The 27665-nt window shown below is 52.9% G+C and overlaps 1 protein-coding gene across 1 annotated transcript; it reads right to left on the reverse strand.

Annotated features, from left to right (window-relative positions):
• Positions 1-376: 376 nt before the first annotated feature.
• Positions 377-27500, reverse strand: AIF1L (allograft inflammatory factor 1 like). The gene is made up of 6 exons (XM_043916576.1): positions 27321-27500; positions 27024-27085; positions 11623-11689; positions 9131-9172; positions 7133-7295; positions 377-3180 (listed from the first exon to the last, which is right to left on the reverse strand). Exons 1-6 carry the CDS (start codon positions 27349-27351, stop codon positions 3093-3095), a joined length of 453 nt encoding a protein of 150 aa, XP_043772511.1. The 5' UTR covers positions 27352-27500; the 3' UTR covers positions 377-3092.
• Between the last annotated feature and the right edge of the window lie 165 nt (positions 27501-27665).

The following is a 27665-nucleotide window of genomic DNA, read 5'->3' on the forward strand; positions in this document are numbered from 1 at the left end:
AGAATTCAGCATGTCTGGATGTGCTGATTGCCAACTATTACAGTCCAACAGAGAGATTTTTGTAGTGGAATATTACGGATGCTCTAGGACACAGATTCTTAATTTGGATCACATGGGTCAGCTCCAGGGGGGCATATTCTGCCATTTACTATTTGGTTTTCAGCAAACTGCTTATCTCCTCCAAGCCTGCTTCTCGTTTTTCAAGCAAGGCTGATACTGTAGAACCTTACTCGTGGGGTTGCTGTGTGCAGTAAAGGAAGTTCAATGTCTAACAGCCTGGTACACAGATACATTCATTCACTCTGTCACTATATGAGCTAGCTCTTCTGAATTTCCTGAGTGTCAAAACCATCCCCAGAATACACCAGTCAAGACATTGATAAGTTTGTCTGTTTTATTTCCAGTCTGTAGAGATGATATCCAGCACCACACACACTCACATGCACACACACACATACTGCATCCACCTGAACTTGCCCGACACACTCCTTCCTTTTGAATGGCAGGGACAAAGCCATACTTGGCAGTCCCCAAGTTGCTGGTTACATTAGTTAGATTTGGTCTTTCAGAAAGAAGGCAGCTGAACATCTAAGAAGCTGAGCCCTTAGCCAAAGAAGTAAGAGTCCCATAGCTAATAACCACAGCCTGAAATACATGCAGACTTCCCTTTCCAGGAACCACTCTTGAGACCCTCTCCCTTCAGGAGCTGAATTCCAAGAAATGATTAAGGAGCTGGTGGGGTTTCCCAGCACACTCCCCATCCAATGAGAGAACACTTTCCTGCCCTTTCAAAAAGCTGAGGACACGCCCACTTGCTCTCCTCCTTCAAAGAGGCTTCCTGAAATCTTGTCAAGTGTGTAACCACTGCAATAAGCCTAGATGCTTCTGCCCTTCTGTCTGAGTGAGGTACAGATACACTGTGACGAATGGTCAAGGAAGGCATTTCCTTGCTGAAACATCTCAGCCTGTCCCAGAAAAGACAGAGGCAGTAGGAAGGGGTGGAGACAGACAATTGCTCAGCTAAGGATCTCAGGGGTGGCGGGGAGCAGGGGAGGAGATGTGGGGATGAGATTTTACATTTACAGGGAGGAATGTTTTGCTGGGGTTTAAACTTCAACTAGGCGTATGCATTTGAAGTACCTCCTTAGACTGAAGATCAGCCAGTCATGGCCGAATAATCTTGTTCCTGAACTGGTCGAGGCCAGTGGATTAATCCAACCTGGCCATTTCCCCACCCTCTACCCATTCCACTTCCTCAAAAACTGCCTCAAGTCAGCCCCTTGGGTCCTTGGTTATGGGTCAAAGGAGACACGGGGAGCTCACATTGGCTCCAGCCTCCAACAGCCCCCAGACCTTCCCACTTAAGGTTTTTCAAAGGCTTCTGCAGGACTCTTGCCCAGTCTTGGGCCCAGTTAGGCGTCTAGGATTGCAATGTAGTCACCTCATAGCTTCCTTTTCCCCAACATTCATCACGGGGGTCTGAATTCCCCACTAGACTCTAAATTCCACGAGTCTGTCCTTTTCAGTAATGGCCCATAACAGGTGCTTATAAACATGTGCAATGGATGAGTGCATCTAAGTCCTGAGTGGGCAGGGGAAGGGACTACAGAATCCAGGTGGGGTCAAGGCTGGGGGTCCTGCTGATCCTGCCTCAGAGGCACTAGGAAGGGTGAATCCTGGCCCAGGGCCCTCCCCGAGGGTTGACTTAGGAGACTGTCCCTCCCTGTCCCTTCCTTTGTTTTCATCACTGACTGAGGCCAGCCCAGAGCAGAGATGAGGCAGGGGCAGGGGGTATCTGAACGCCCAGGCCCCAGTCCAGAACCCCCATCTCCAGATAAACCCCTGACCTTGGACAAGGCACTTAATCCTGTGGGTCACCACAGTTTTGTCACCCGTGAACTGAGAGGCCTGCCCCAGCCAACCCACAGGGTGGCTCAGGGCTCTAAAACTCTAGTCCATAATAAAAACCACAGGTGACCCTGATCCAGTTCCCAGGCTCAAGGTTTTGAGTGGTGTGGAAACAGCGCGATGAATCAGGGAGACAGTGGGCACAGCACATGTCAGGAGAAAGTGGGGTGGGGGTGGGGGCTTAAAGCTTGTAACAGGTTGTCAATAAATATCTGTTGAGTGGCTGAGTGAATGAATGAAGAAGGGATGAATGGTGTAAGGAAGGTGTGAAGGCAAATGGGGAAGCAGAGTCATGTTTCAAGCAGACTAGGCAAACTATTTCTCAGTTCCTGGCTTAACAGTCGTGTGCTGCCTCTCTTTGCCATGAGCGTTGAAGTCCTCACCCTCCTACCCTATTGCCCTCAGCATCCTCCCTGAAAGGTGGGACTAGACTGAGCTGAAGCCCTCCCCAAGGCCCCAGGATCCCCTCTACCTCTGAAGCCTCAGCAAGGGTCAGGGGGGTGCTGCAGCCTCCTTCTGAGCTGCCTGTAAAGGTGTGGCCAGGGGGCAAGATTAGAGGATTCCTCTGGATCCTTCTGGAAGGGCTCACATTGCCAAGCCCCTCTCCTCGTCTCCTTCTGTCACCTCACTGAGAATAAGACAAGGCGTGGACTGAGGGAGATCAGCCGAGGAGGTGGGACACTGTGTGGCCACATCCTAGCACACCCAAGAGCCCTGGAATCACAGAGCTGTCTGAGGAAACCCTAACGAGGCCTTGCAGCCTTATCCCAACTCCAGGGTCTTCTGCAAGTGGACTGAGGTCTTCACCAGGGCCAGGCCAAGATGTCAGGACTTAGCTCAGAGACCTGGAAGGACAAAGAGTGCCAGTTTCAAGTGTGGGAATCACAGGCTCTGGTCTGCCTGGCCTGGCCCTGTCCCGTCTGGTTTTTGGTTTAATGTCAGCCCTTCTGCACAGGGAGGGGAGATGCAGGGAAAAAGAGAGGGAGGCGATTTGGACTCCCCAAACCAGGGCCCCTTTAAGGCAGATCATTTGTGCTATACAAAGAGATCACTGATTCTGCTGATGAAAAAACAAACGCACAACGACCAAACAAAACGAATAAGAGGTCACAATGAGTCACGAAGGGCGCAATCAGGAGGAAGGAAGAGAGTGGGGAGGGCGGGGCAGGTCCAGGCAGGGATCCTCAGGGCAGGCTGGCGATGTCTCTCTCTGGAGGGGGCCCAACTGGCTTGGGGCTGCCCTCGTTGGCTTTTCCTTCAAACATCATGACTCTGGTTTGGAAGTAGTGAGGAAAAAAAAAAAAAGAAAAACAACACAAAACAGGATTAGGACTCTTTTCCTCGTCCAGGGAAAGATCATCCCGGCCCTCACATCTGCAGGGTCCACCACAGAATGCCTTTGCATCCTCTCTCCAGGGGGATTTTCCCAGAAGCCTCTGTGGGCAGATGGTCCCATTTTACAGAGGAGAATACTGAGGTGCCAAGGGGCAATGTGACTCAGAGCCACACAGGCAGGATGAGATTCCAGATCTCAGACTTCTGGGTCACGTACCTCCCCCGACCACGCTGCCTGGAGGAGGCAGGGCTAGTCTGTGCTGTGGTTCTGCTCAAAACCCCTTCAGATCTTCAAAAACCTCCCACTGCTCTGACAGTGAAGTCTGGGGAGCAGAGGGTGGGGGTTCAAGGTATAGCCTCAGGAGGGAATCCCAGGCCTACTCCTTCCCAACTGGTGCCACCAGCAAGACACTCAACCCACAGATGCTCAGTGTTTCCAACTAAGTGTGATGATGCCAAATGCACTTACATCCTGGAGCTGTTCCAGCTGACAGTGCCCTCCTCCCTCTGGACTCCCTCCCTGGGTAGGTTGCTCAGCCCCTTGGCTTTGAATCCCATCCAAAGATCGATCATCCACAAAGGGCCTCTGGCTGAGCACCAGACCAGCACAGTCAGCTTCCTCCTCACCCTCTCCCCTTGTGTGTCTAGGGGTGCTTCCAATGCAATACGTCAAAACTGAGCTCAATTCTCTCCTGCCCCCTGCTCTTCTCTCAAAGCAAACTGCACTATCACTCATCACTGAGTCAACTCAGAACCCAGACCTTACAACCACCAGACTCCTTGTTTTCCTTTAAACTTGGAAGCAGCCCTGCCAGCTCTACCTCCAAGATCACTCCCGACTCCAACAGCCCCTGCCCTCCTCCACTTCAGCGCCTCCAGGCTGAGCACCTCATTTCTTACTTGCACAAGCTCGTGAGCCTCCTACTGACCTGCCTGCTGCCACTCTTCCTCCACTGCAGTCGGGGCAGGCCTTTTAAAAGTCAGCTCCTTGGGACTTCCCTAGTGCTGCAGTGGATGAGAATCTGCCTGCCAATGCAGGGGACACGAGTTCATTCCCTGGTCTGGGAAGATTCCACGTGCCGCAGGACTACTAAGCCTGGGCTCCACGATGACTGAGCCCATGCTCTAGAGCCCAGGAGCTGCAACTACTGAGCCTGCATGCTGAAACTACTGAAGCCTGTGTGCTCTAGAGCCCAAGAGCTGCAACTCCTGAAGCCCATGCACCTAGAGCCCGTGCTCTGCAACAAGGGAAGCCACTGCAATGAGAAGCCCACACACTACAATGAAGAGTAGCCCCCGCTCACTGCAGCTAGAGAAAGCCCACGTGCAGCAGTGAAGACCCAGCACCGCCAAAAATAAACAAATAATGCTAAATCAACCATGGACCACAAGGGCCCACATCACCTGGCCCCTGCCCGTCTCTGCAGACTCATCGCTCACTCAGTGTCCTCCAGGCACACGGGCCTCTGTGCTATTCCTTGAGCATAAAAGCAGGTTCTGCCACAGGGCCTTTGCATGTGCAGCTTCCCCCACCTGGAATGCTTTCCTCTAGATTTTTACGTGTCTCATCTCTTCACATCTCCCTCACTCAGGGCTCTGGTCAGACGCCACCTTCTCAATGAGATGCTCCCTGCCCCACCTCTTTCTATTCCTCTTGCCCACTTTATTTTTCTGTGTGCTGCACTATTGCAGCCTGGTGTTTGGGGTTTTTGTTTTGTTTTTTGTCTGTTTCCTGTCATTACAATGTAAGCAATTCATGGCTCCCCAGCACAAAGCATAATTCCTGGCACAGAGGTGGTGCTCAATATTTGTTGAATTCATAAATGACAAATCTAAGGAGTCAACATGCAGACTGGGGCATGTTTGCCCAATACACAGTAAATATCCACTGAATCTTAGGTGTCATTTTAATAGCATCATCACTCCTATTGCTACCACCTAGCCTTTCAGGTGCAGTGTGATCTCACCTGTATGGTCTTCCTACCACACCTCCTGATCATCCTGCCCCACACTAAATGCTCTGACCAGCCCCATTAGTTAGTTAGTTCAGTCGCTCAGTCATGTCCAACTCTTCGCAATCCCATGAATCGCAGCACTCCAGGCCTCCCTGTCCATCACCAACTGCCGGAGTCTACCCAAACCCATCGAGTACATCGAGTCGTCGGTAATGCCATCCAGCCATCTCATCCTCTGTCATCCCCTTCTCCTCCTGCCCCCAATCCTTCCCAGCATTAGGGTCTTTTCAAATGAGTCAACTCTTCACATGAGGTGGCCAAAGTATTGGAGTTTCAGCTTCAACATCAGTCCTTCCAATGAACACCCAGGACTGATCTCCTTTAGGATGGACTGGTTGGATCTTCTTGCAGTCCAAGGGACTCTCAAGAGTCTTCAACACCACAGTTCAAAAGCATCAATTCTTCGGCGCTCAGCTTTCTTCATCATCCAACTCTCACATCCATACATGACTACTGGAAAAACCATAGCCTTGACTAGACAGACCTTTGTTGACAAAGTAATGTCTCTGCTTTTTAATATGCTGTCTAGGTCGGTCATAACTTTCTTTCCAAGGAGGAAGCATCTTTTAATATCTCATAATAACCCCTAATGGAAAAGAATCTGAAAAAAAATATACATATGTATAACTGGGCTTCCAAGATGGCATTAGTGGTAAAGAACCTGCCTGCCAATGCAGGAGACCCAAGAGATGTGGGTTCAATCTTGGGTCGGGAATATCCCCTGGAGGAGGGCACAGAAACCCACTCCATTGTTCTTGCCTGGAGAATCCCATGGACAGAGGAGCCTGGTGGGCTACAGTCCATGGGGTTGCAAAGCGACATGACTGAAGCGACTTAGCACGCATGCATGCACATGTATAACTGAATCACTTTGCTATAAACCTGAAACTTACACAATATCATAAATCAACTATGTTTCAATTTTTAAAAAAAAAAATTAATCTTATAAAATCCAGGCGAGTGTCCTTTACAGTCCGAACAAATATTCTGGGACTCTCCAACGAATTTCTCTGCTGCTCTCTGGTGGGGAAATACGTTCAAACTGGGATTTTGGTTACCACACTGTAGGCGCTTGTCATCAGCCAGGTGTTGCACTTGACTCCTCATATGTATTATGTCATTAACCCTCAGGACAACACTTCATGCAAGATACATATGATCATCTCTGTCTTATAGGTGAAGGAACCAAGGCTCAGGGACCAAAAGTAATATTCCCAGTCATTTCAGTAGCAAGAAGTAGCATCAAGAGGAACTTCCCTGGTGGTCTATTGGTTAAGAATCTATCTTGCAGCATAGGGGATGTAGGTTCAACCCCTGGTTGGGGAACTAAAAGCCCACATGCCGTGGGGTGATGAAGCCTGCATGCCACAACTAGAGAAGCAACAAAGGACTCTTGTGCTGCAACAAAGACCCACTGTAGCAAAAAAAAAATTTTTTTTTAAAAAGCAGAATTGAAAAAAAAGAAATAGCATCAAGATTGACCACTACCTCCCTTTGGAGCTGGTTTTTGGCTCTAGATTATGCTCACAACAATCTGTGGGGTAGTAGAGTCATTTTACAAATGAGGAAGCTGAGGGTCAGAAGGTCTCAGCTGTGCATTTATCATCATCGTCATCATCATCCCCGTTGCCACTTACTGAGCACTGATTTCACTAGGTTCTGCTATGGGCTCATTTTGCCGTCCAGGTACTTATTAACTGGACCCTTTGATAGATGAGAGACATCAGGTTCAGCGAATTTAAGAACCTTGCCCAGTAGGTCAGAGAAGTGAATTACTTCCTGGCCGGGGACTGGCTGAGGTGCCTGAGCCAGGAACCTCTCCACACACAGTGACTCTGCCTCCAGAGACCCCAGGAGAGGCAGGAGGTACTCACAGCTTAAGGACTGCTGACCGTTTCCCCAGCATCATGTTCACGAAGTCTCGGTAGGAGATGGTGTCGCTGACCCCGCCCGTCACCTCCGAGATCATCTTCTTCATCTCCAGGTGGGTCTTGGGGACCCCAAGCTTCTCCATCATCCTCTTCAAAGACATCAGATCTGCCGGAGGAGAAGCAGAACTGTTAAGTGGGGACAGGCTGCCGGGCCGAGTGGGGAAGCTCCCGTGCGGCACCCCATGCCCAGAAGAAGCCCGGCAGGATGGCCCCTCCCTGGAGACTACAGGCAATGACTTTTCTCCCCTCGGGAGAATAAGCCCATCACACCCTCCCTGCCCTCTTCAAAGGCAGTGTGAACTAGGGGTTAGGGACGTGGGCATCTAAAGTCAGACCGACTTGGGTTGGAATCCAGCTCTGCTATTCTTGGCTGTGGGACGTGGGGCAAACTCCTTAACCTTTCTGAACCTCCTGCCATCAGTGATAAAATAGTCAATGGGATCATGTGGAGTGAGGATGCACTGGACGCCCCTGGCACACAGCTTCTCTTCATCCTAGTTTTTCTCTGCTGCTGCCCGAGGTTCAGGTGATCATGAGCCCACTGCTCCAGCCACCCGGGAAATCACAGTCCAGCAAAGTGGGATCAGGGAGTTGGCCTGACCCACGCATCAGAAATTGCTTTCCCGGGTGCTGGCTGCCAGCTTCTCCCCGACCTGCCTCTCCCATCCCACAGTCCCAGGCTCCACCTTGCTGGAAGGGAGATGGGGCCCAGAACAGCCAGCAGAGCAAGAAAGCCAACAAATGAACCAAATTCAAGAAAAACAAGGGAGGCACCCCGAGGAGCTGCTGCCTCTGACCTCCTGGCTCCCAAGATCTGAGGCAATTTCCTTCAGATTGTTCCATGAACAATGGGTCAGCAACCGGTGGAGTAGGGGTAGGACGGGGGCCAATTTTAGGGCCGGGGGAGTGGTGGACCAGCTCCCCGGAGAGGCGGGGTGGTCAGCTCTGGTGTCAGACCCTGAGGTGCCAGGATGTCCAGGACACTTCAATGAAAGCTGGGCAATGCTTTACAGGAAGGAGTGAACCGCTCCCCACATGCTGCGGGCCAAACTCTAAACTGGCAAGACGTTTCCGGATGGCGATTTGGCAAGATGCTTCAAAAGCCTTTAACCCAGAATGCCTAATTCCTGAGATTTACTCTACAGAAGTAAATCAGCTGTGTGGACAGAGATTCACGTACAAAGACGTCCTTCATGGGATTATCAGTAAGACTTAAAACCGGACATCATCTGAACGGGCGATGCTAAGGCCTTGGCTGAATAAATTATAGTCCCTTCCCATAATGGAATATTATGCAGCCATTAATTATATTTCAAAAAAATGAATCATATGTCAAAATACAAACAATATATTATTTTTTTAAAAAGGTTCTAAAGCTGTATAAAACTGCTTGTTATTAGAACAAAGAATGGAAGGAAGCTATTTCTGGGAGGTGGGGTTGTGGTGATGTATTTTGTCCCTGTGCTTTGTGGTGATTTCCGAACCATTTTATGGTGATGATGTATTAATTTAATAACCCCTATTTTTAAAGAGGCTTCCCGGGTGGCTCAGATGGTAAAGAGTCTGCCTGCAATGCAGGAGACCCAGGTTCAATCCCTGGGTAGGGAAGCTCCCTTGGAGAAGGGAATGGCAACCCACTCCAGTATTCTTGCCTGGAAAATTCCATGGACAGAGGAGCCTGGCGGGCTACAGTCCATGGGGTCGCAAAGAGTTGTACATGACTGAATGATGAACACTTTCACATTTCATTTTTAAAGAAAAAAGGATAAAAATATTCAAAAAGGAAAAAACGAGAGAAGACAGAGGAGGGGGAGAAATGCTGGAAGGAGGGCCCATTGAGAAACCACAGGCCGTGAGGCAGGGGGACCCTCAGACCTGCCACCCCTGCCCCATCAAACAGCCTCCCCTCCCCTGGCCCAGCACCCCCGGGGTCTCACTCACCAATCTCGCCCTCATTGTTCAGGTCAAACTCCATGTACTTCTCTGGAAATCACAGAGGAAAAACTGGCATTAGCAGGGCCCCAGTGACTCCCCTGGGGGGTAACTGGCTGGGTCTTCAGGGGGCCAACACCAGCCTCCTCACCCCACGTGGGGGGTTCGATGCAAGTCCTGTCATTTCAGCTGTTGTCTCTGGAGAAAGGGCTCACCCCCGCTGCACCTTTTGACAGCAGGCGAGGTGGAGCAAGGTGCCAGGGGCCCACTCTGACCCTCTGCCAGGATGGGCAGCTACTTTCCCCCAGGCCCCCAGCAGTGCGGGTTGGCCGCATCCCAACTGTCTGTGAACACACTGAAATAAATACCCGGCCCCGGGGAGGTGGATCTGCAGAATTTGGGAAGCAGATCTTGGGGGTAGGAAATGGTGGGTTTTCAGAGTATCTCAGGTGATTCAGATGGGCAGCTGGGTGCGAGAACCTCCAGGCTAAGAAGTCCCCACAGTTCTGACCTTTTGTGGGGGGCTCATGGGTACCACTGAGAACCTGATGCTCTTTTGGGACAAATGCCCATGGACCTGCCCTTGACCACAAGGTGGCACGTACAGTGCCCAGGGGTACCCGGACACTCCCCGCAAACCTCACTACAGACTTGGAGTTCGACCTCCCGGATCAAGGGGTCGGAGGAGTGAGCCTGGTATCTCCTGACAAGGCAGTGTGCGCAGGGAAGTCCCGTGGCCTTGGGCAGGTCACCCCTGCCACAGGGGGCGGAAACTTCGGGGTCTCTTCTGCACCGAGCAGCTAGCATGAGAAAGCCAGGGTCCTCCCAGGGACCTGCAAGGCCCCGTGGCCTTCACAAGTGTCTGCCCTCCAGACTCCAGGCCTGCCTCTCCCCCGCGACGTCCCCCATCCCCCCTGCTCCCCCCAGCAGCATGTTGCGGCGCCTGGCCCATCTCCCACCTGCTCCTGCTCTAGCCTTGCCACCCCTCTGCCTGGAATGTCCCTCCAGGGATTCTCAGGGCCTTTCCTCTTGCTTTCAGGGGCCCCCAGCCTTTCTAACTGGGCCCCATCACCCCCACAAAGCACCTACTATCATCTGACACACTTTCTACTCCCTTGCTCTCTCTTCACCACCCCTCCCCCAGAGGACACGGGCTCTTTTGGCCAGAGGCCATCCTGTGAGTTCCTTGTGCCCCCACCTCCCAAATGGCCTGGTGCCTAGTAGGGCTCATAAAATGAGCGAGTGACTTAAAACTTCCACATTCCCTTCACTTCCGAGGTACCTTCCTGTGGTCCCAGGATGCACCCCATCCTACATTCCAATGAGGACCAGGAGCGTGGACCTGAGCCCCCTGGGACTCTATCCCTCCTCGCAGAGCCACCTCTGAAGAGTGACCCTGTTGGTATTCAGGGAGAAGGAAAGAGACCAGCCGCTCTGCGTTGGCACTGGGAGAGGAGGGGCAGAAGGCCCGGCCAGGGCGGGAGTGTCCGTGTTCTAGTTCTTTTCCTTCTTCCTTCCTTCCTTTCTTCTTTCTTTATGATGTAAAAAGCACCAGTTGTGTAATGGTTAAGAGCAGAGGCTTTGGAGTAAGACCAACATGGCTTCAAGCCCCAACTCTGCCAGAAGTAAGCTGTGTGACCCCAGACAAATGATGCCACCTCTCTGAGCCTGAGTTTCTTCATCTGCACCATCTCCTCGTGGCTTGGACTGGGCTGAGGCAGGGAGATCTGCAACCCTGAGCACAAGGTCAGCGCTCAACACATGCTCAGCCATTGGTGTCCCGCCTCAAGGACGGCTGAGCTGTAAGCGGTCCGAGGAGCACTGGCCGGCTGTCTGCCCTGGAGCAGCGAGGATGCCCACAATGCCAAGTTCGAGTGATCCCCCAGCGCGCCCAGGGCTCCCACCCCCGGAGTGCATCTCCCAGGCACCGAAGGTGGGTCTGTGCGGCTCCTTCTGTGCACGGCTCCTCTCCTTTCGAGCCGCTGGCTGGGAATCAAGCCCCGGGGCCCAGAACAGAGGGACCTTTCTGCCGCCCCCGCCCTGCGCGGGCTCCTGGGCCCTGTTTTCTTTTCATCCCGTGCTGCTGGGGATTCAATGGGCAGAAACTCTGGCCCCTGCCCCACTGTGGCGACACAAACATCCATTCTCCGCAGGGGCTCCCGAGACGCTCCACCGCGGAGGAGGGGAGGCAAGCGCGGTGACAAAGAGCCGATTGTGTCCTGGGGCCCCGGGAGCAAGCAGGGAGGGCCTGGGCAGAGGCAGGCAGGAGCCAAGCTGAGCCACGCTGGGCAGCAGCGGGGGGAGAGGGCCAGGGTGGGCCCGGGGCCTGTGGGCGAGGGGTGTCCCCGGGGCTGGGCACCCCGTCTCACAGTCTGCCTGGAAGAGGGGTGTTCTGGATGAAACTGGGATGCAGCCCGTCCCCGTGGATGAGGAACGCTATGCGTGAGGGCAGGGGGCCACTCAGCTCTCCTGGGGGCGGCGGGCAGCCAGCCCCAGCTCACCTTTAAAGGCTGCGAGCTTTTCCGGCAGGCTCTCTTCATCACCGTACTTCTGGTCGCAGAGGAACTCCTGCGGAGAGGACAGCACGGAGCAGGCGGTCAGCAGGCAAAGCTCACCAACACACAGGCTCCCTGCCCGGTGCCGCCTCCCCCGCCAGGTGGCCGGGCTTGGCCGGGCAGAGCGGGAGGCCTCGGGGTTTATCCTGGCCTCCTGTCAACCCTCAGGGGTAGACCTGCACCGTCCAGCCCGTGGGTAGGAAGTTTGTTTAGCAGCCAGGGGTGAGGCCCAGCGGTTCTGCTCTGGAGGACACAGCACCTTCAGCCAGCCTCCGAAGTCGGGGTACAGGGACCCGGGCTTCCCCTCTGTGCACCCCGGCTTCAAGTTCCACAAAGCCGTGAGCCGCAAAGGCGAGTCACGTGGTTCCAGCGACAACTTCTCAAGTAGGTGATCCTGAGCCAATTGACCTCTCTTTGAATCTCTCTTGCTTTATCTGCCAAATGGGTATAACTATCGTTAGCTTCTTCTTGTCTGCAAATCCAAGGAGAGTATACATATATGAATCTTGGAAGCTCAATAAACAATAGCTATTATATTATTAATATTATTACTCTCTCTCCAGAGATCATTTACCCTCTCACCTGTGTCCTCATCTGTAAAACAGGGTCTGCCTTCCCCTCAGATGCTTTGAGAAACTCAAACGAGCCCTTTCAGAACCAGATGGCATTGAGGGGAGATGGTTTGGGATTAAACAACAGTCCCAGAATGAAGCACCTACCCACACATTCACTCCGGATCTCCTGGTGGGCCCAGGAGGCAGCTATAATTACTATTCCCATTTTACAGATGTGGAAACTGAGGCTTACAGAGCCAGAGCTTCAGCTCAGTTCTGTCTGACTTAGCACATGCATCTTTAACCCCAACACTTAAAAATGGGCAGTGAGCAGGTATTCGTCCAATTTTAAAACAAAAACTAACAATTAGCACCAGCTAGGCTGGTCACAGTGGCAGGTGTCTTACTTGAAACTGAAAGTGTTAGTTGTCCGGTCATGTCCGACTCTTTACGACCCCATGGACTGTAGCCTGCCAGGCTCCTCTGTCCATGAGATTCTCCAGAGAATACTGGAGTGGGTTGCCATTGCCTTCTCCAGGGGATCTTCCTGACCCGAGGATCGAACTCAGGTCTCCTGTGTCTTACCTCCCTCGTTGCTCATCTTCAAGTGGCCCTAGAACCTGCATTCAGATGAGGAAGCAGAGTGGGCTCCCATCGCAGCACCAGAGTTTGCAGTTTCCCCTCTACTTCCCTGGACCTTGCTTTTCTCACTGAGCCACGTGGACATGGCTGTGGCTCCATCCTTTCATTATTTCAGCAGTTTTTGAGGGACCACAGTGTACACTGCTCTCTTCTAGGTATCCTGGGAGCAAGTGAGACCGAAGAGGGTAAGACAAGGTCCTTATCATAAAATTATAGGAAGTCCCTGTTTAACATGATGTTAGAGGACTTCCCTGGCAGTCTAATGGTTAAGACTCCACACGTCCACTGCAGAGGGCTTGGGTTCCATCCCTGTTTGAACACGTGCCATGCAGTGTGGCCAAAAACACCAAAATAAAGTAAAATGTTAAATATTACCTAGGTCTAACTAATACACAGTTTGAAGCTCCCCTCTGCTCTTGCCTAATCCAATTTCTCTCCCTTCCCAGAGGTAATCATGATACTGAGCTTGGGCTTCTATCATTCTCTTGAATGGTTTTCCTGTTATGACTAGGCCAACTACTATTGAAAAAGACATCTTACAAGTTAATTTGGAAGAGTTTACAAAATTCTAATTCTAAATTTTGGAACATCCCATATAAATATATACTTGTAGTGCAATAAGTGATCTTTTAAACGAAAAAAAAAATTATCTGTGTCAATCACGCCTGTTTTTTATAATTCCTGCCGTCATCTCCCACTAAATGATGACCAAGTCTATACTTACACATCTCCTAGGACAGGGAACTCACTACCTCTCCAGTCAGTCTTTGTAAATGGAATGTAGAGTGGGAGAATAACTAAGAAGCACCTTAGTTAGGATAAAGCTCTCTGGGTTTGGATCTCAGCCTCCTCCTACTAGCTGCAAAATGGGCACACAGGTACCCACCTCCTCAGGCACCTACCCCTCAGTGGAGACAACCCTCTGTGGGCAGTTAGCACCAGGCTCGAATGTCCCTGCTCGGTAAACAAGTACAACTCTGTGTGGGGCAGCCTCTGATCCCTTCGAGGGTTCAAGTTCCTCCCCACTAACTCAGAACCCTTTGACAGAGTAGGAGGCACCCCCACCCCCAGCCAATGTGGCTTCTCTCGCTGGGTCAGGGGGCCTCTGATTGCCACTTTGCTTTTGGCAGGCGCTATGCGATCCCATTCAGTTCTCACAGCCACCATTACTTGAGTTTGCAGATCAGAATAGGACCAAGGAGGTCAGCATATATTACACGTACAAGGTCCCCAAGCACGGCAGAAGCTCAGGGTTGGTTTGGAACCCGCATCTATTGGACCCCAGGGCCCGTGGCTCCAGCAGCTGAGTAGGTGGAGGGCAGCCCCAGGGCCCATGGGGTCCAGCTGGCTCAGCCGTAGCCTCACTTGGAGCCTCATTACCATGCACCATGCAGCCTTGCCTGCATTTGGCTCCGCTGAGCTGGAACCTTCCCCTGCAGCCTGGGAGACTGCCCTCCTGTCGGCTGGCTCTGCCTGTCCATCCCTTCCTCTTGGCTTCCTCTCGTAGCTTGAGCTCTTCTCCCCTGTTGCCCCCACCCCCATTCTCTGACCAAAAGCAGGACAATGAAGTCTTGTCCGTGACCCTGTGCCAACCAGGCACCTCCCAGGGTCACAGATGCCATATCTGTCTGGCGGAGGTAGAAATCAGCCAGGGGTAGCCAGCCTCTGGGGTAAAGCAGAAACATTAAAAAAAAAATGTGGGGAAGTGCAAATATAGGGCATCCAAGATTTTGTTTTGCCAAGTCGAGTCTTTAAACAATGACCATTGACGGTTGCCATGAGTTCAGAAAAGGATATTTCGTAAAAGTAGGAAGTTCACAATCTCTGAGCTTTTAAGTGGAATCCATTTAGGCTACTCACCACATCGTGCCTGTGTTCCCTTCACCTGATCATGTTAGGAACCAGAAAGCCTTTCTGGGGAAGCACAAAAGCACAGACAAAGCCCAACATCTGAGACCCTCTGGGGAGAGAACTGGGGGCCCTCCGGACTCCCCTGTTCCTTCTGGCTGACCAGAAATCCTGCACCAACCTGGAGCCTGTCTGTAATATGTGTTGACCACCTCTGAAAAAGGAGGGAAGGGGGCCAGGGATGACTTTAAAAGAATGACACAGCCTGAGGACACAACATAACTGATTAGAACCAAACAGGTCCAAGATGGTGGCCGAGTGGACTTCCTCTAGACGTTGAGCCTCAGCTTTAAAGGTCAAAAAGGGGGCAGTGGCCCAATTCCTGGAAATCCCCACCCCTTCCCCAAAATAGCTGAAATACTCCTCCCACTCATTAGCCTATGAAATTACCCAGCTCTATAAAAACTGACAAGCCGGTACCCTGCCAGCTCTCGCCCTCTGAGACGGCCCACACTCTGTCCTTGGAGCGTGTTTCTCTCTAAGTAAATCCACTTCTTACCCATCCCTTCGTCTCTCATTGAATTTTTTCTGTGATGAGACATGGAGAACCTGAGCTTCATTAAGTTCTGAGACCAGGTGTGTGATCTTGGTTAAAAGACTGTGGGTTCAAGACCCAGTCTGAGTTTCAAGGTTTCATCTCTACAGATTCCAGACAGATGGGGCTCAAGGGGTAGGACTCCGTCCTGGGTCTTGGAGACAAATCAGACACAAATGCAAGAGCTCAGCCTGAACTGCGGGGTGCTTAAGAGCCACACGCCTCCCTGGACCTGACCCTGGGCCTGGCTCTCAGCAGGCAGCCCTAGGTGTCCAAGATTATTGTCTTTTCACTGATAAAGCCAATTTCCTCCTTAGCACTGATCACCATCTAACATGCTATTTCACTTCTGCCCTCTACTCCGCAGCCCTCATCCCCAGAATGGGTGCCTCAGCTATCCTGGCCTCCTGTCTCTGCTTCCTCCCTGCCAGCTCTGCTCCCACCGTGGGATGGCAGCTGTGTCCCCCGCCTGGAGTGCACATGTCAGCTCCTTCTGGTCTTCACTCAACTGTCACCTCTCAATGCCACCCAGCCTCCTGCAGACCCCGCCCCCACTCCAATCCACCTTAAGATAACACCTTGCATTGTGTTAAGAGTTACCTCTTAACACAATTTACAGTGTAAATACTTATTAAGGGTGTTGTCCATTATCTGTCTGCCCCTGCTGGGTTCTACTCTGTAGGTGCTCAGTCAATACTCGGTTGGCCAAAAAGTTGTTTTCCTGTAATAAAACCTAAATGAACTTTTTGGCCAATATTTGCAGGAAGGGTCAATGAACTGAGACTCAGGGAGGATAAGCAACTTGTTCATCAAGGTAACCTTTTCATACTGTTCATGAGGTTCTCAAGGCAAGAATGCTGCAGTGGTTTGCCATTCCCTTCTCCAGCTATGAGAAACCTAAACAGCGTATTAAAGAGCAGACCCATCACTTTGCCAACCAAGGTCCGTCTAGTCAAAGCTATGGTTTTTTCAGTAATCATGTATGGATGAGAGTTGGATCATAAAGAAGGCTGAGCACCAAAGAATTGATGCTTTCGAACTATGGTGCTGGAGAAGACCCTTGAGAGTCCCTTGGACTGCAAGGAGATCAAACCAGTTCATCCTGAAGGAAATCAGTCCTGAAAAGTCATTGGAAGGACTGATGCTGAAGCTGAAGCCCTAATACTTTGGCTACCTGATGTGAAAAGCCAACTCATTGGAAAAGACCTTGATGCTGGGAAAGATTGAAGGCAGGAGGAGAAGGGGATGACAGAGGATGAGATGGATGTATGGCATAGACTCAATGGACATGAGTTTGAGCAAACCCTGGGAGACGGTAGAGGACAAGGGAAGCCTCGAGTGCTGCAGTCTGTGGGGTCGCAAAGAGTCAGACATGACTCTGCGACTGAACATCAAGGCAGCACAGCTAGCCAGTGGCTGAGCTGGGATTAAACTCCACAGCAGAGGCTTGGGTCCCCTCCCTGCGCAGAGGTGAGGAGTAGAAGGAAGTGGCAGTGGGTGTTGGAAGAATGCTAGAAGGCAGGTCCTTGGTAACAGGTTCTAGGAGGATGTGTTTACTATCTCTGTCCCACAGATGCCTAGCCTAGCACCTGACAATTCCCAGCATATAGTAGGTGCTCAATAAATGTGAACAGAGTGAACAGGGAGGACTGCATTCAGCCCAGGAAGACTTTCTCCACCCTCCCTCCTGAAACGGAAAAGGCATGCTTCTTGCAAAAGCATGTTTATGCATATGACAGAGGCTGGAGAGGACTGAGATTGGAATGAATTTTCCCTCAGAGGCAGCAGTGACAAATGCTTGAGCCGTAGGGCAAGTATGGGCGGGAGAAGCAGCTGACCTGTTTATGGGTGGGTGGGCAGCACATGCTGACCTCGGGCTTGGGGCAACTGTGTGGACCATGCCTTTGGCAGGGGGGCGGGGAGGCAGAAAGGCGGGAGGCAGGAACAGGAGCTCTGTTGGCTGGGCTGCCAGCTCCCACCCCACCTCGGAGCTTTGGATCCCTGGTCCCTGCTCACGCACAGCCCACAGCTTCCTCCCTCCAGGCTCCTCCCCCCAGATCCTTGCCCAGCCTCAGGGCACAGCCCCCTGGGTGGGTACCTTCTCCAGACCCCAGCAGCCCCTGCCTTAGCTCTGGGCCCCCAGGCGGAGGAGATGGAACTAGAAGGTCACCTTAGATGTTTGAAGAAAAATAAAAACAGAAACTGGAGAAGGAAATGGCAACCCACTCCAGTATTCTTGCCTGGAGAATCTCCATGGACAGAGGAGCCTGGAGGGCTATAGTCCATGGGGTGGCAACAGTCAGCCACGACTTAGCGACTAAACCACCACCACCAAAAACAGAAACAAGAGGGCAAGCTGGAGTCAGAATGCCTAGGTTTGAACGTACTGAGTGACGTGGGGAAATGACTTCACTTGTCTGGGCCTCAGTTTCCTCATCTCTGCATGCTCAGTCACTCAGTCGTGTCCAACTCTTTGCAGCCCCAAGGACTGCAGCCCACCAGGCTCCTCTGTCCTTGGGATTTTCCAGACAAGAATACTGGAGTGGAGTACCATTCTCTTCTCTGGGGGATCCTACCAACCCAGGGATCGAACCCAAGTTTCTTGCTTGGCAGGCGAATTCTTTATCACTGTGCCACCTGGGAAGGATAAAAACAGTTACCTCATAGGCTTGTCCTGAGTATTATAGTAGGTAGGTAAATATACCTAAAGGGCTTAACTCAGTGCCTGGCACTTGGTAAACGTTAAAAAAATGTTAGCAATTTATTATTATCCTGTCATGCTGCAGTTCATGTGGTTGCACGATTTAGTTACTGAACAACAATTTATTACATTATTATCATTTAACATTTCTATACATTCAATCCACTTATAACCCCCAACGCATCATCCAGACTATCATCAACTATTAAACAGATTAGGAAGGAAACCCTCTCCCCCAATTCAGGCCGGTTATGGTTGCCTTTTCCCCTCTCTGGGTGTCCTCATCACCCAGATAAGACAATGGAAGTCCAGAGAGATTGCTCAGCTTACTCAAGATCACAGTGTTTTCACAATTCAAGGTCTATCTGCCTTCACCATCCCAGCTCCCTCCCTGCCCCTAACTAGGCCTGGCCACGGTTTCCGGGTAAAGGAGGTCAATACTGGGATCTGGGCAATATTTCCTCTTGGGCAGCTACAGAAAGAGGTTACTCTAGAGGCCAGGGAACCACTCTAGCCCTCCAGGGGTGAGAAGGGGCGTGTGTGCGGACGTTTCATTCTAGTCCCATTCCCCGCTCCCACTCCAACCCACTGTCCCCACAGACCAGTTTTTCAGGTTGCAGAAACTGCTGTCAGAGCATCCAGGTATGAGGGGTTCAGGGGCCCCCTGGGCTCAGAGAGTAGCCAGTCTAGAGCCCTTGGGGGCCTGGTCAGTTCCTAACAAAGAACTAGGAAATGCAAGCTGGAAAGAGCCTGGGGTCGAAAACAGGAAGCCATGAGCCAGAAGGTCACTGCCCACGGGCCGGACCCCCAGATGTGGCAGAGCTGCTCCAACATCCACCCAGTCACAGAATCCCGAAGGGACTCCTCAGAGATCCAGCTGGTCCTCTTTGTCAACAGCTGGGGAAACTGAGGCCTCAGAGGGCAAGGTCTTGACCAAACCATCTTTCCTGCAGCAAGTGCAGGACGTGCTCGGCAGATGGACGGGGAAGGGAGCTTGACTTGGATTGCCTGGGCTCAAATCCCAGTTCCAATATTTACTAGCTCTGTGGCCCAGGGCAACTTGCTTTACAACTCTGGGCCTCAGTTTCCTCATCTGTAAAATGGAACCACAATAACAGAACCTCCTCACTGGGTTGGTATAAAGATGAAACGAGTGAACTGCATAGAAAGAGCCTCGCTTCTAGTATACTTACTGTGTGTGTGCCTAGTCACTCAGTCATGTCCAGTTCTTCGTGAACCTCATGGGCTGTGACCCCTGGCTCCTCTGTCCATGGGATTCTCCAGGTAAGAATACTGGAGTGGGTTGCCATTTCCTTCTCCAGGGGATCTTTCCGACCCAGGGATTGGACCTGGGTCTCCTGCATTGTAGGCGGATTCTTTACTGTCTGAGGCACAGGGAAGCCCAGTATACTTACTAAGGGTTTGCAGTTATCACTGTGTGTTTGGATCACCCAAACTCAAGCCACACTAAGAGACGACTGTGCACAGCAGAAGGGCAGAGAAGAGGCCCACCCATGACTCTCTCGCATTGTGCCATCAAGTCATCCTGGTAAGCCTTGACCCGCTGGTCGCTCCTCCTCCAGGGCAAACTTGGCTTCGTCCGTGGATACCAGGCTGAGCTGGTACTAATAGGCCATCCACAGAGGACAGAGTGCACCCATCTCAGACCCCAGGGATGGTGCCCACAGCTGCATGGGCTCACTGCTGCCTCTCTAGGTTATCTATAACCTCTGATGCACACCAGTCTCCCCTCACCCCCTGAGAGCTCATGCCCAGAAGGGGCTGTTTTCCGAACCAGCAGGGGTTGGCAGCCCCAGGATGCTGTGTCCTGGCCTCCCAATCCTCACCATCTGCCTGCCCCACCCCCCAACCCCACGTAACTCCCTTTCTGGGCTGGTACCTCTAGCACTTGCTCCCGGATGCTCGCTCCCGGCCCTCCAGGTGCGTCTTTATGTATTAGCTGCAGCAGAATTTCAGGGCAGGCAGATATCACCATCTTGGAGGCCATCCAAGGGGCCAGCAGCCGAAGCCCTGGGCGAAAACTCCAAGGACAGGTGGCACCATGCCTGGCACTGTGGCCTCTGACGCAGCCCACAGGCTCTTAAAGGGCCAGGGCCAGGGCCAGGTCACGGATGCCCGGCCTGGGGCCTGGCGTGTAGCAGGTGCCTGTAATGTGCACCCGCGAGGACAACAGGCTCACATTCCCCACGCGGCTCCGGGGCCTCATCCGGACACGGTGTGCTCGCCAATAGACGGGGCAGCTGGAGAAAAACACCCCACCAACTGCCCGAATGAAGCAGACCCTGCAGAAATTCCATCTCTGGCTTCCTGTGACATGGCCACTCTGAGGTCGAGAGGGGCAGGACCTGCAGGGACACTGAATCTTCAGAGGCTCACGTGGCTGCTTATCACCAGCTCCCTTATAATATATTAAGGAAGAGCAAGAGAGACGGGTGCCCAGCGATGCCAGCTGGGCATTCACCTGGGTAGGGGACAGGGTAGCACTGCCAGTCCACAGGACAAGAGACACACCTGTGCAGTGCCAGGTCAGGTCTCCTGCTGCTGGGGGAGGGACCAGGGAGAGGCACCCCCTGGGCAGAGCTAGGCGGCCTGCTGTGCCCAGTTCCTGGCGCAAGCGGCACGTGGGCTCTGACTAACCATCAGGCACCGAGATGCTAGAGGGAATGCCGAGTGCCCTTCATTCGACCCCGGAGGGCTGAGAGGGCGGGGTGGCAGCCAGAGATCCTTATCCACGTAAGCAAGAGAGGCCTGTGTCACGGTGAGGCCACAGCCACCCAGTGGACAGCGGCCAGGCCGAGCCACGGGCGCGTCTGGAGGCAGAATCCCGGCTCTGTCACTTCCTGGCTGGGTGACTTTGGGCAGGTGACTTCACCTGGCTGAGCCTCTGTTTCCTCATCTCTAAGGTGGGTGGCCGAGTAATCCTTGTCTCACGAGGATGTTTACAGGCTCTTGCTGAGCATCCACCTAATCCCGCGTTCCTCTGAGAGGAGTTGGTGAGATGAGGCACTGCCAAGCACCAGGCCTGGAGCAAAAGCACAACGCAAGCTCCTTTGTAAATGAGCCTCCCAGCCTCTGCTGGTGCAAGCCGCCGCTCTCACCACCCTCCAGGCTCCGCCGACTCTGTCCCACGGCTAAAGACACTCTGAGGGGCACCCGCCCGTCCCGCAGCTTCCTCGGCTCCTGCAAGAAGCTGGAAAGAATCTGTCCCGTTGCCATATAAGGCCGGGTCTGGCTGACCCGGGGTCACCTGCCATGCCATCAGGGCGCAGGGAATGTCAGCTATGTACGGGGGTAGGAGGTCCTGCCGGCTCCAGTGGTGCCGAGAATGCGCACGCGCAAGCACACACAGACAGACACACACAGAGAGACATACACAGACATACACACACACACACAGACACACACATACATACATACATACACACACAGAGAGACATACACAGACATACACACACACACACACACACACACACATGCAGACAGACACACACACAGAGACATACACAGACACACAGACACACACAGACACACACATACATACATACATACACACACAGACAGACACACACAGAGACATACACAGACATACACACACACAGACACACACACATACATACATACACACACAGACAGACACACACAGAGACATACACAGACATACACACACACACATACATACACATGCAGACAGACACACACAGAGAGACACTTACAGACACACACACACAGACATACACAGACATACATACACAGAGAGAGACATACACAGACATACACACACACAGACACACACACATACATACATACACACACAGACAGACACACACAGAGAGACACTCACAGACACACACACACACACAGACATACACATATATACACACAGAGAGACATACATATACATATACACAGACATACACATACATACATATATACACACAGAGACACGCACACACAGACAGACACACACAGAAACACACTCATAGACACACACACAGACACACACAGACATACACATACATACACACACAGACATGCACACACATACATACATACACACACAGAGAGACACTCACAGACACACACACACACATAGACATACACATACATACACACAGAGGGACATACACATACATACATACACAGACATACACATACATACATATATACACACAGAGACACGCACACACAGACAGACACACACAGAAACACACTCATAGACACACACACATACACACACAGACACACACAGACATACACATACATACACACACAGACATGCACACACATACATACATACACACAGAGACAGACACACACAGAGAGACACTCACAGACACACACACACACATAGACATACACATACATACACACAGAGGGACATACACATACATATATACACAGACATACACATACATACATATATACACACAGAGACACGCACACACAGACAGACACACACAGAAACACACTCACAGACACACACACACATAGACATACACATACATACACACAGAGAGACATACACATACATACATATATACACACACAGACACGCACACACAGAGACATGCACACACAGACATACACATACATACACACACAGAGAGACACGCACACACAGACAGACACACACAGAAACACACTCACATACACACAGACATACACACGCAGACATACACATACATACACACACAGACACACACACACACACACAGAAACACACTCACAGACACACAGACATACACATATATACACACAGAGACACACACATAGACATAAACACACACATAGAAATACACACACACAAAGACACACACAGACAGACATACACACACACAGAGACATACACACACAGACACACACATAGACATACACATACACACAGACACACACACAGACATACACACACACAGACACACACATAGACATAAACACACACATAGACATATACAGACATACACACAGACACACACATAGACATAAACACACACATAGACATATACAGACATACACACAGACATAAACACACACATAGACATATACAGACATACACACAGACACACACATAGACATAAACACACATAGACATATACAGACACACACATAGACATACACACACACAGACATACACACACAGACACACACATAGACACATACACAGACACACACAGACACACACACACAGACACACACATAGACATAAACACACACATAGACACACAAACAGAGACATACACAGACACACACATAGACATATACAGACAAACACACATAGACACACACACAGACATACACACAGACACACACATAGACACACACACAGACATACACACACACACAGACATACACATACATACACACACAGACACACACACACAGACACAGCATGGGGGGGGATGGGTTTGCCCACAAGGGAGCCCCAGCCAAGCTCAGAGGTGGACAGAAAAGGCTGGGGTCAAGTGTGGCTACTCGTGTGTGTGTGCACGTTCAGTTGCTTCAGCTGTGTCCGACTCTGTGAGACCCCATGGACTGTAGCCCACCAGGCTCCTCTGTCCGTGGGATTGTCCAGGCAAGAATATTGGATTGGATTGCCATTCCCTCCTCCAGGGGATCTTGCCAATCCAGGGATTGAACCCGCGTCTCCCGCATTCCAGGTGGATCCTTTACCCTCTGAGCCCCCTGGGCAGCCTCGTGTGGCTGTTTAGACCCAGGCAGTATATCCAGCCCCGCTGAGTCTCGCCTCGTGCAATATGGGAACAGACACTGGCAGGGCTGGAGTGAGCATCCAACGAGATAATGTCCCAAGCACGCCTGGCATACTGCCCAGCACACACCCAGTGCCCAGAAAATAACAGCAAAAACTAGAGTGAAACCCCAGAAAGTGCATTTTCATACAGCTCCACCAGGACCTCTGGGTCCACCCAAGGCTCCTTCTCTTTTGACTCCTGAATCCCTTATAATAACAATAGCCAAGACTGAGCTACCCTGCTGCCCTCTGGAAACTGGCCCATCCCAGGGAGGAGAAAGGCCACAGAGAAACCATTGGCCCAGAGAAGCCCCCAGAGCTCGTCGTCAGACTGGGCTTTGCCCCAGGCAGTAGGCACAGCAATGCCCAAACACGTACAGTGAGTCATGAAGCCCCGACCTTCGTGCCTTCCAGCTTCCAAAGGACCACCGGGCAGCTGCTCAGCCCAGCCCCCGCAAAGCCCCACTTCAGTGGAGCAATGAAGCTGCACCCCAAAGGCAGGCAATCTGGGCTGCCAATATGGTTCCCTGACTCATTGGAAAAGACCTTGATGGGGGGAAAGACTGAGGGCAGGAGGTGAAGGGGGTGACAGAGGGTGAGATTGCTGGATGGCATCATAGACTCGAGGGACATGAGTTTGAGCAAAACACTGGGAGACAGTGAAGGACAGGGAAGCTTGGCGTGCTGCCGTCCATGGGGTCATAAAGAGTCAGACACAACTGAGCGACTGAACAACAATAAGAATCCATCTACCCTAGGGAACTTCCACCGTGGCCATGGCCATGTGTGAAATCGACTCAGACCTTCAAACACAGTGACTCCCCGAAAGTCTGCAAGGAGCTTCAATCTAATCCTCTCTAGTGAGGATCGTTGTAGGGACCTGGAACAGAGCAGGTATCTCTGCTCCCAGTTCACGAAGGGGAAGATAAGATTCTGCCAGACAAAGGGGTCTGGTTCAGGCTGAACAGCCAGCCTATCTCAGACCTTGCCCCTGGTTTCCACTCCTGCACCTTGAAGTCCCAAACAAACCAATGATAACAATCAGGATAGCAGGCAGCTCTCCTGTGTACTCTACATAGATTATCTCAGCTGAAAAATCACAACAAACATATTACCATTATCTCAAGAGGCTTGCCCAAGGTCACAGAGCAAGTGAACACCCGTCTCCACCCATATCTCTCAACTATGGTGGGACAACCTTGCTGCTGTGGTAGGGAACAGCTCAAGCTTCTGGTTTGATCCTGGCGCCTCCTTCCTTGGGAGCCCAGAGCCTAGATCCCAGCAGCCAGGCTGGGCTCACACAGTGGATCTCAGAATAGCATCCAGGCAGAGAAAGGACACTAGACCTGAAATTCTGCCACTGGCTTCTGTGTAGCCTTGGCTGGCTGCTTGCCCTCTCTGGGCGTTGGGGTCCCAAGGTGGTTAGACATAGCCGTCTCTTGTTCACCATCCCCAATCTCAGTGTTGTCCAGACTGGCCCCTGAGAGCCACAGTCCCTCCCCTGAGCCAAGTCAGTACACCTCCCAAAACAGCCCTGTTGCCTCACCCCCACCCCACGTAGTCGCCCCATCCCCCAAGGGCAGGGTTGGCATGGGAAGTCCCACGCACTCTCCACTGCTGTCCAACTCTAGTCACCTCTCCCCCATCTCCAGCTGTCCTGGCTCGGGGTCCTCTGGCTGTGGGTGGATTCAACTGGCTTGGAACCCGGCCGGCTGAGTGGCCCAGGGGGCTGTATGAGGTCAGGGTTCTAGGCTCCCGTCCAGAGGGCAAAAGCAGCCAACACCAAGGCTGGGCCAGCTGCGGAGGGGCCTGGGAGGGAGCCCAGTAGCCTGGACCCCTGAGAGTCCCAGCCAGACAGACGTCCAGGTCCGGACGTCCAGCTGCACTCAAAACAGCACCAAGAGGCCAGGTGCAGGATGATGATGAGGGGGCCAGAGTTTAACCTGGCGGGACCCTGGGGTCTCCAGAGCCCTCCGTGGGTTTCCTATAGCCGGGGGAATGAAACCAGGGAGGCTGCCTAGTTCCAGACAGTCCATGGAAATCAGACTGCAAGCCCCGGGTGAGAGTTAATACTACATGTGTGCCGCAGCCCTTGGACCCACCTTCACACGACCTCCCCCCAGGAGCCCACTGACCCCCACTGCTTTCCACTTGGGGACCCTGAGCCGCACTTGGATCTTGGATGCACAGCAGCCCAGGGGAACCAGCCGGGGTAATGTCCAGCCTTGTTTCAGTGGGCATGACTCTGCCACCAGTTAGAAACCTGGGACATCCTCCTGAAGAAGTCATCCGAGTACCACCCATGACGTCTTCTCTCCTGCCCGGCCAGGTGCTGGACCAATCACAAGACATGCCTTCCCTTATTGAGCCCTTCCGGGGACCCAGGCTCTGTGAGGAAAAGTCCTTGCTAGGGACCACAGAACTGGTACCCGATGGAGACCAGATCCGAGCCCAGGGCTTGTGGTGCTGCCTTTGAGTTCTGACCAATCCAGGCAGGCCCTGACAGTTTTCCCTTTCTTCTAGAGTTTAAATGTAGTGTTTAAGCAAAGGTCTAAAACGTCCCATTGTGTGTCTGGCAAGAGCCGGAAGGATTTCTTTATAGAAATCCACCAGGATCAGGATGAAAAGCATCAAGTCTCTAAGGCAACCTTTCCTAAATGTGCTGGAGTGAGAAGGAGTTGTAGGAGTGGGGGACCAGGCAGGAGGCCAACATTTTCTTGGGGGGTGGGGGGTGAGAGCACTGGCCTGTGAGTCTGGAGCCCGGAGTTCTAAGAGCAGCCTGACCCAGACCTGCTGTGCCACCTTGGGCGGCTACCTCACCTCTCTGAGCCTCTCTTCCCTCCGTTGCTGTAAAACAGGGGACAACTCAGACATCGGGGGGCCCTTCCAGTGCCAAGTCCCTGCAGCGGATCCCAGGCCAGCTCCGGTGGAGGGGGTGCGGGTGAGCCGGGCTGGCATCAGAGCTCCAGAGAGGGCCCCACCTCCCTAGTCTGAGAGGAACAACTTGCAACCCGAGACCAGAGGGAGGTGGAGGGGCTGGAGGGGGACCTACCTGGAGGCATGGGGACAGGACTGGAGGGAGGAAATTGGGGAAAGCCCGGGAGATGGAGAGGGAGTGGGGGTTGATTTTGCAGGCAGCACAGCCTCACAGACGGAGGTGGGACCCACCCCACGGGGCGCTGGGAGATCTGGGGGCGGCAGCGTCGAGCTGGAAAAGCGATGGCAGCGGCGCGCTCTTACCCGGTTGATCTCGGCCAGCCTCCTCTCCTGCCGGGCTTTGAGCAAACCGAAGGCTTTCCCTCCTGGAGGAGACAAAGAGGCGGCCGGGGAAGCCGGGGGGGTCTCTCTCCGGGCCGCGCGCCCTCGGCCCGCGCCCACTCCCGCGCGCCGCAGACCCCACCGAGCTCCCCGCGCGCACAGGTGGCGGGCGGGGGCCACCGGGCGCGGGCCGAGGGAGTGGGAGGGGGGCGCGGGCCAGCAGGCCAGGGGGCGGGGCGGGGCAGGGGCGCGGGCCGGCGGGGGGACCGCGATGCCTACCTTGGAACCTGTTGCTGAGCGCGACCGACATGGTGAGCACCCGGCTCCCGCCGGCTCAGGGCTTCGCGGCCGCCAACGAGGGACGAGGAGGAGGGGCGGGCGCCTGGTCCGAGATCGCGCGGCGTGTGGCGGCGGGACCGAGGGGCGGAGGGATGGCGCGGGCGGCGGGACACTCCCCTCCCCCTTCCCTCCCCGCCCGGCCCGCCCCGCTTCTCTTCCCCTCCCCTCCGCTCCCCGCCGCCGGCATCAAAGCGGCTATTATGCGGGACGCTGAGCCCGCCGGCCGGCCCCTCTGCTGGAGGACGCGGAAAATGCACCGCGCGGAGGCCGCCCGGGAGCGCCTCC

Source organism: Cervus elaphus, chromosome 11 (genome assembly GCF_910594005.1).
Source record: "Cervus elaphus chromosome 11, mCerEla1.1, whole genome shotgun sequence".
In the NCBI taxonomy this organism is placed as follows: Eukaryota; Metazoa; Chordata; class Mammalia; order Artiodactyla; family Cervidae; genus Cervus; species Cervus elaphus.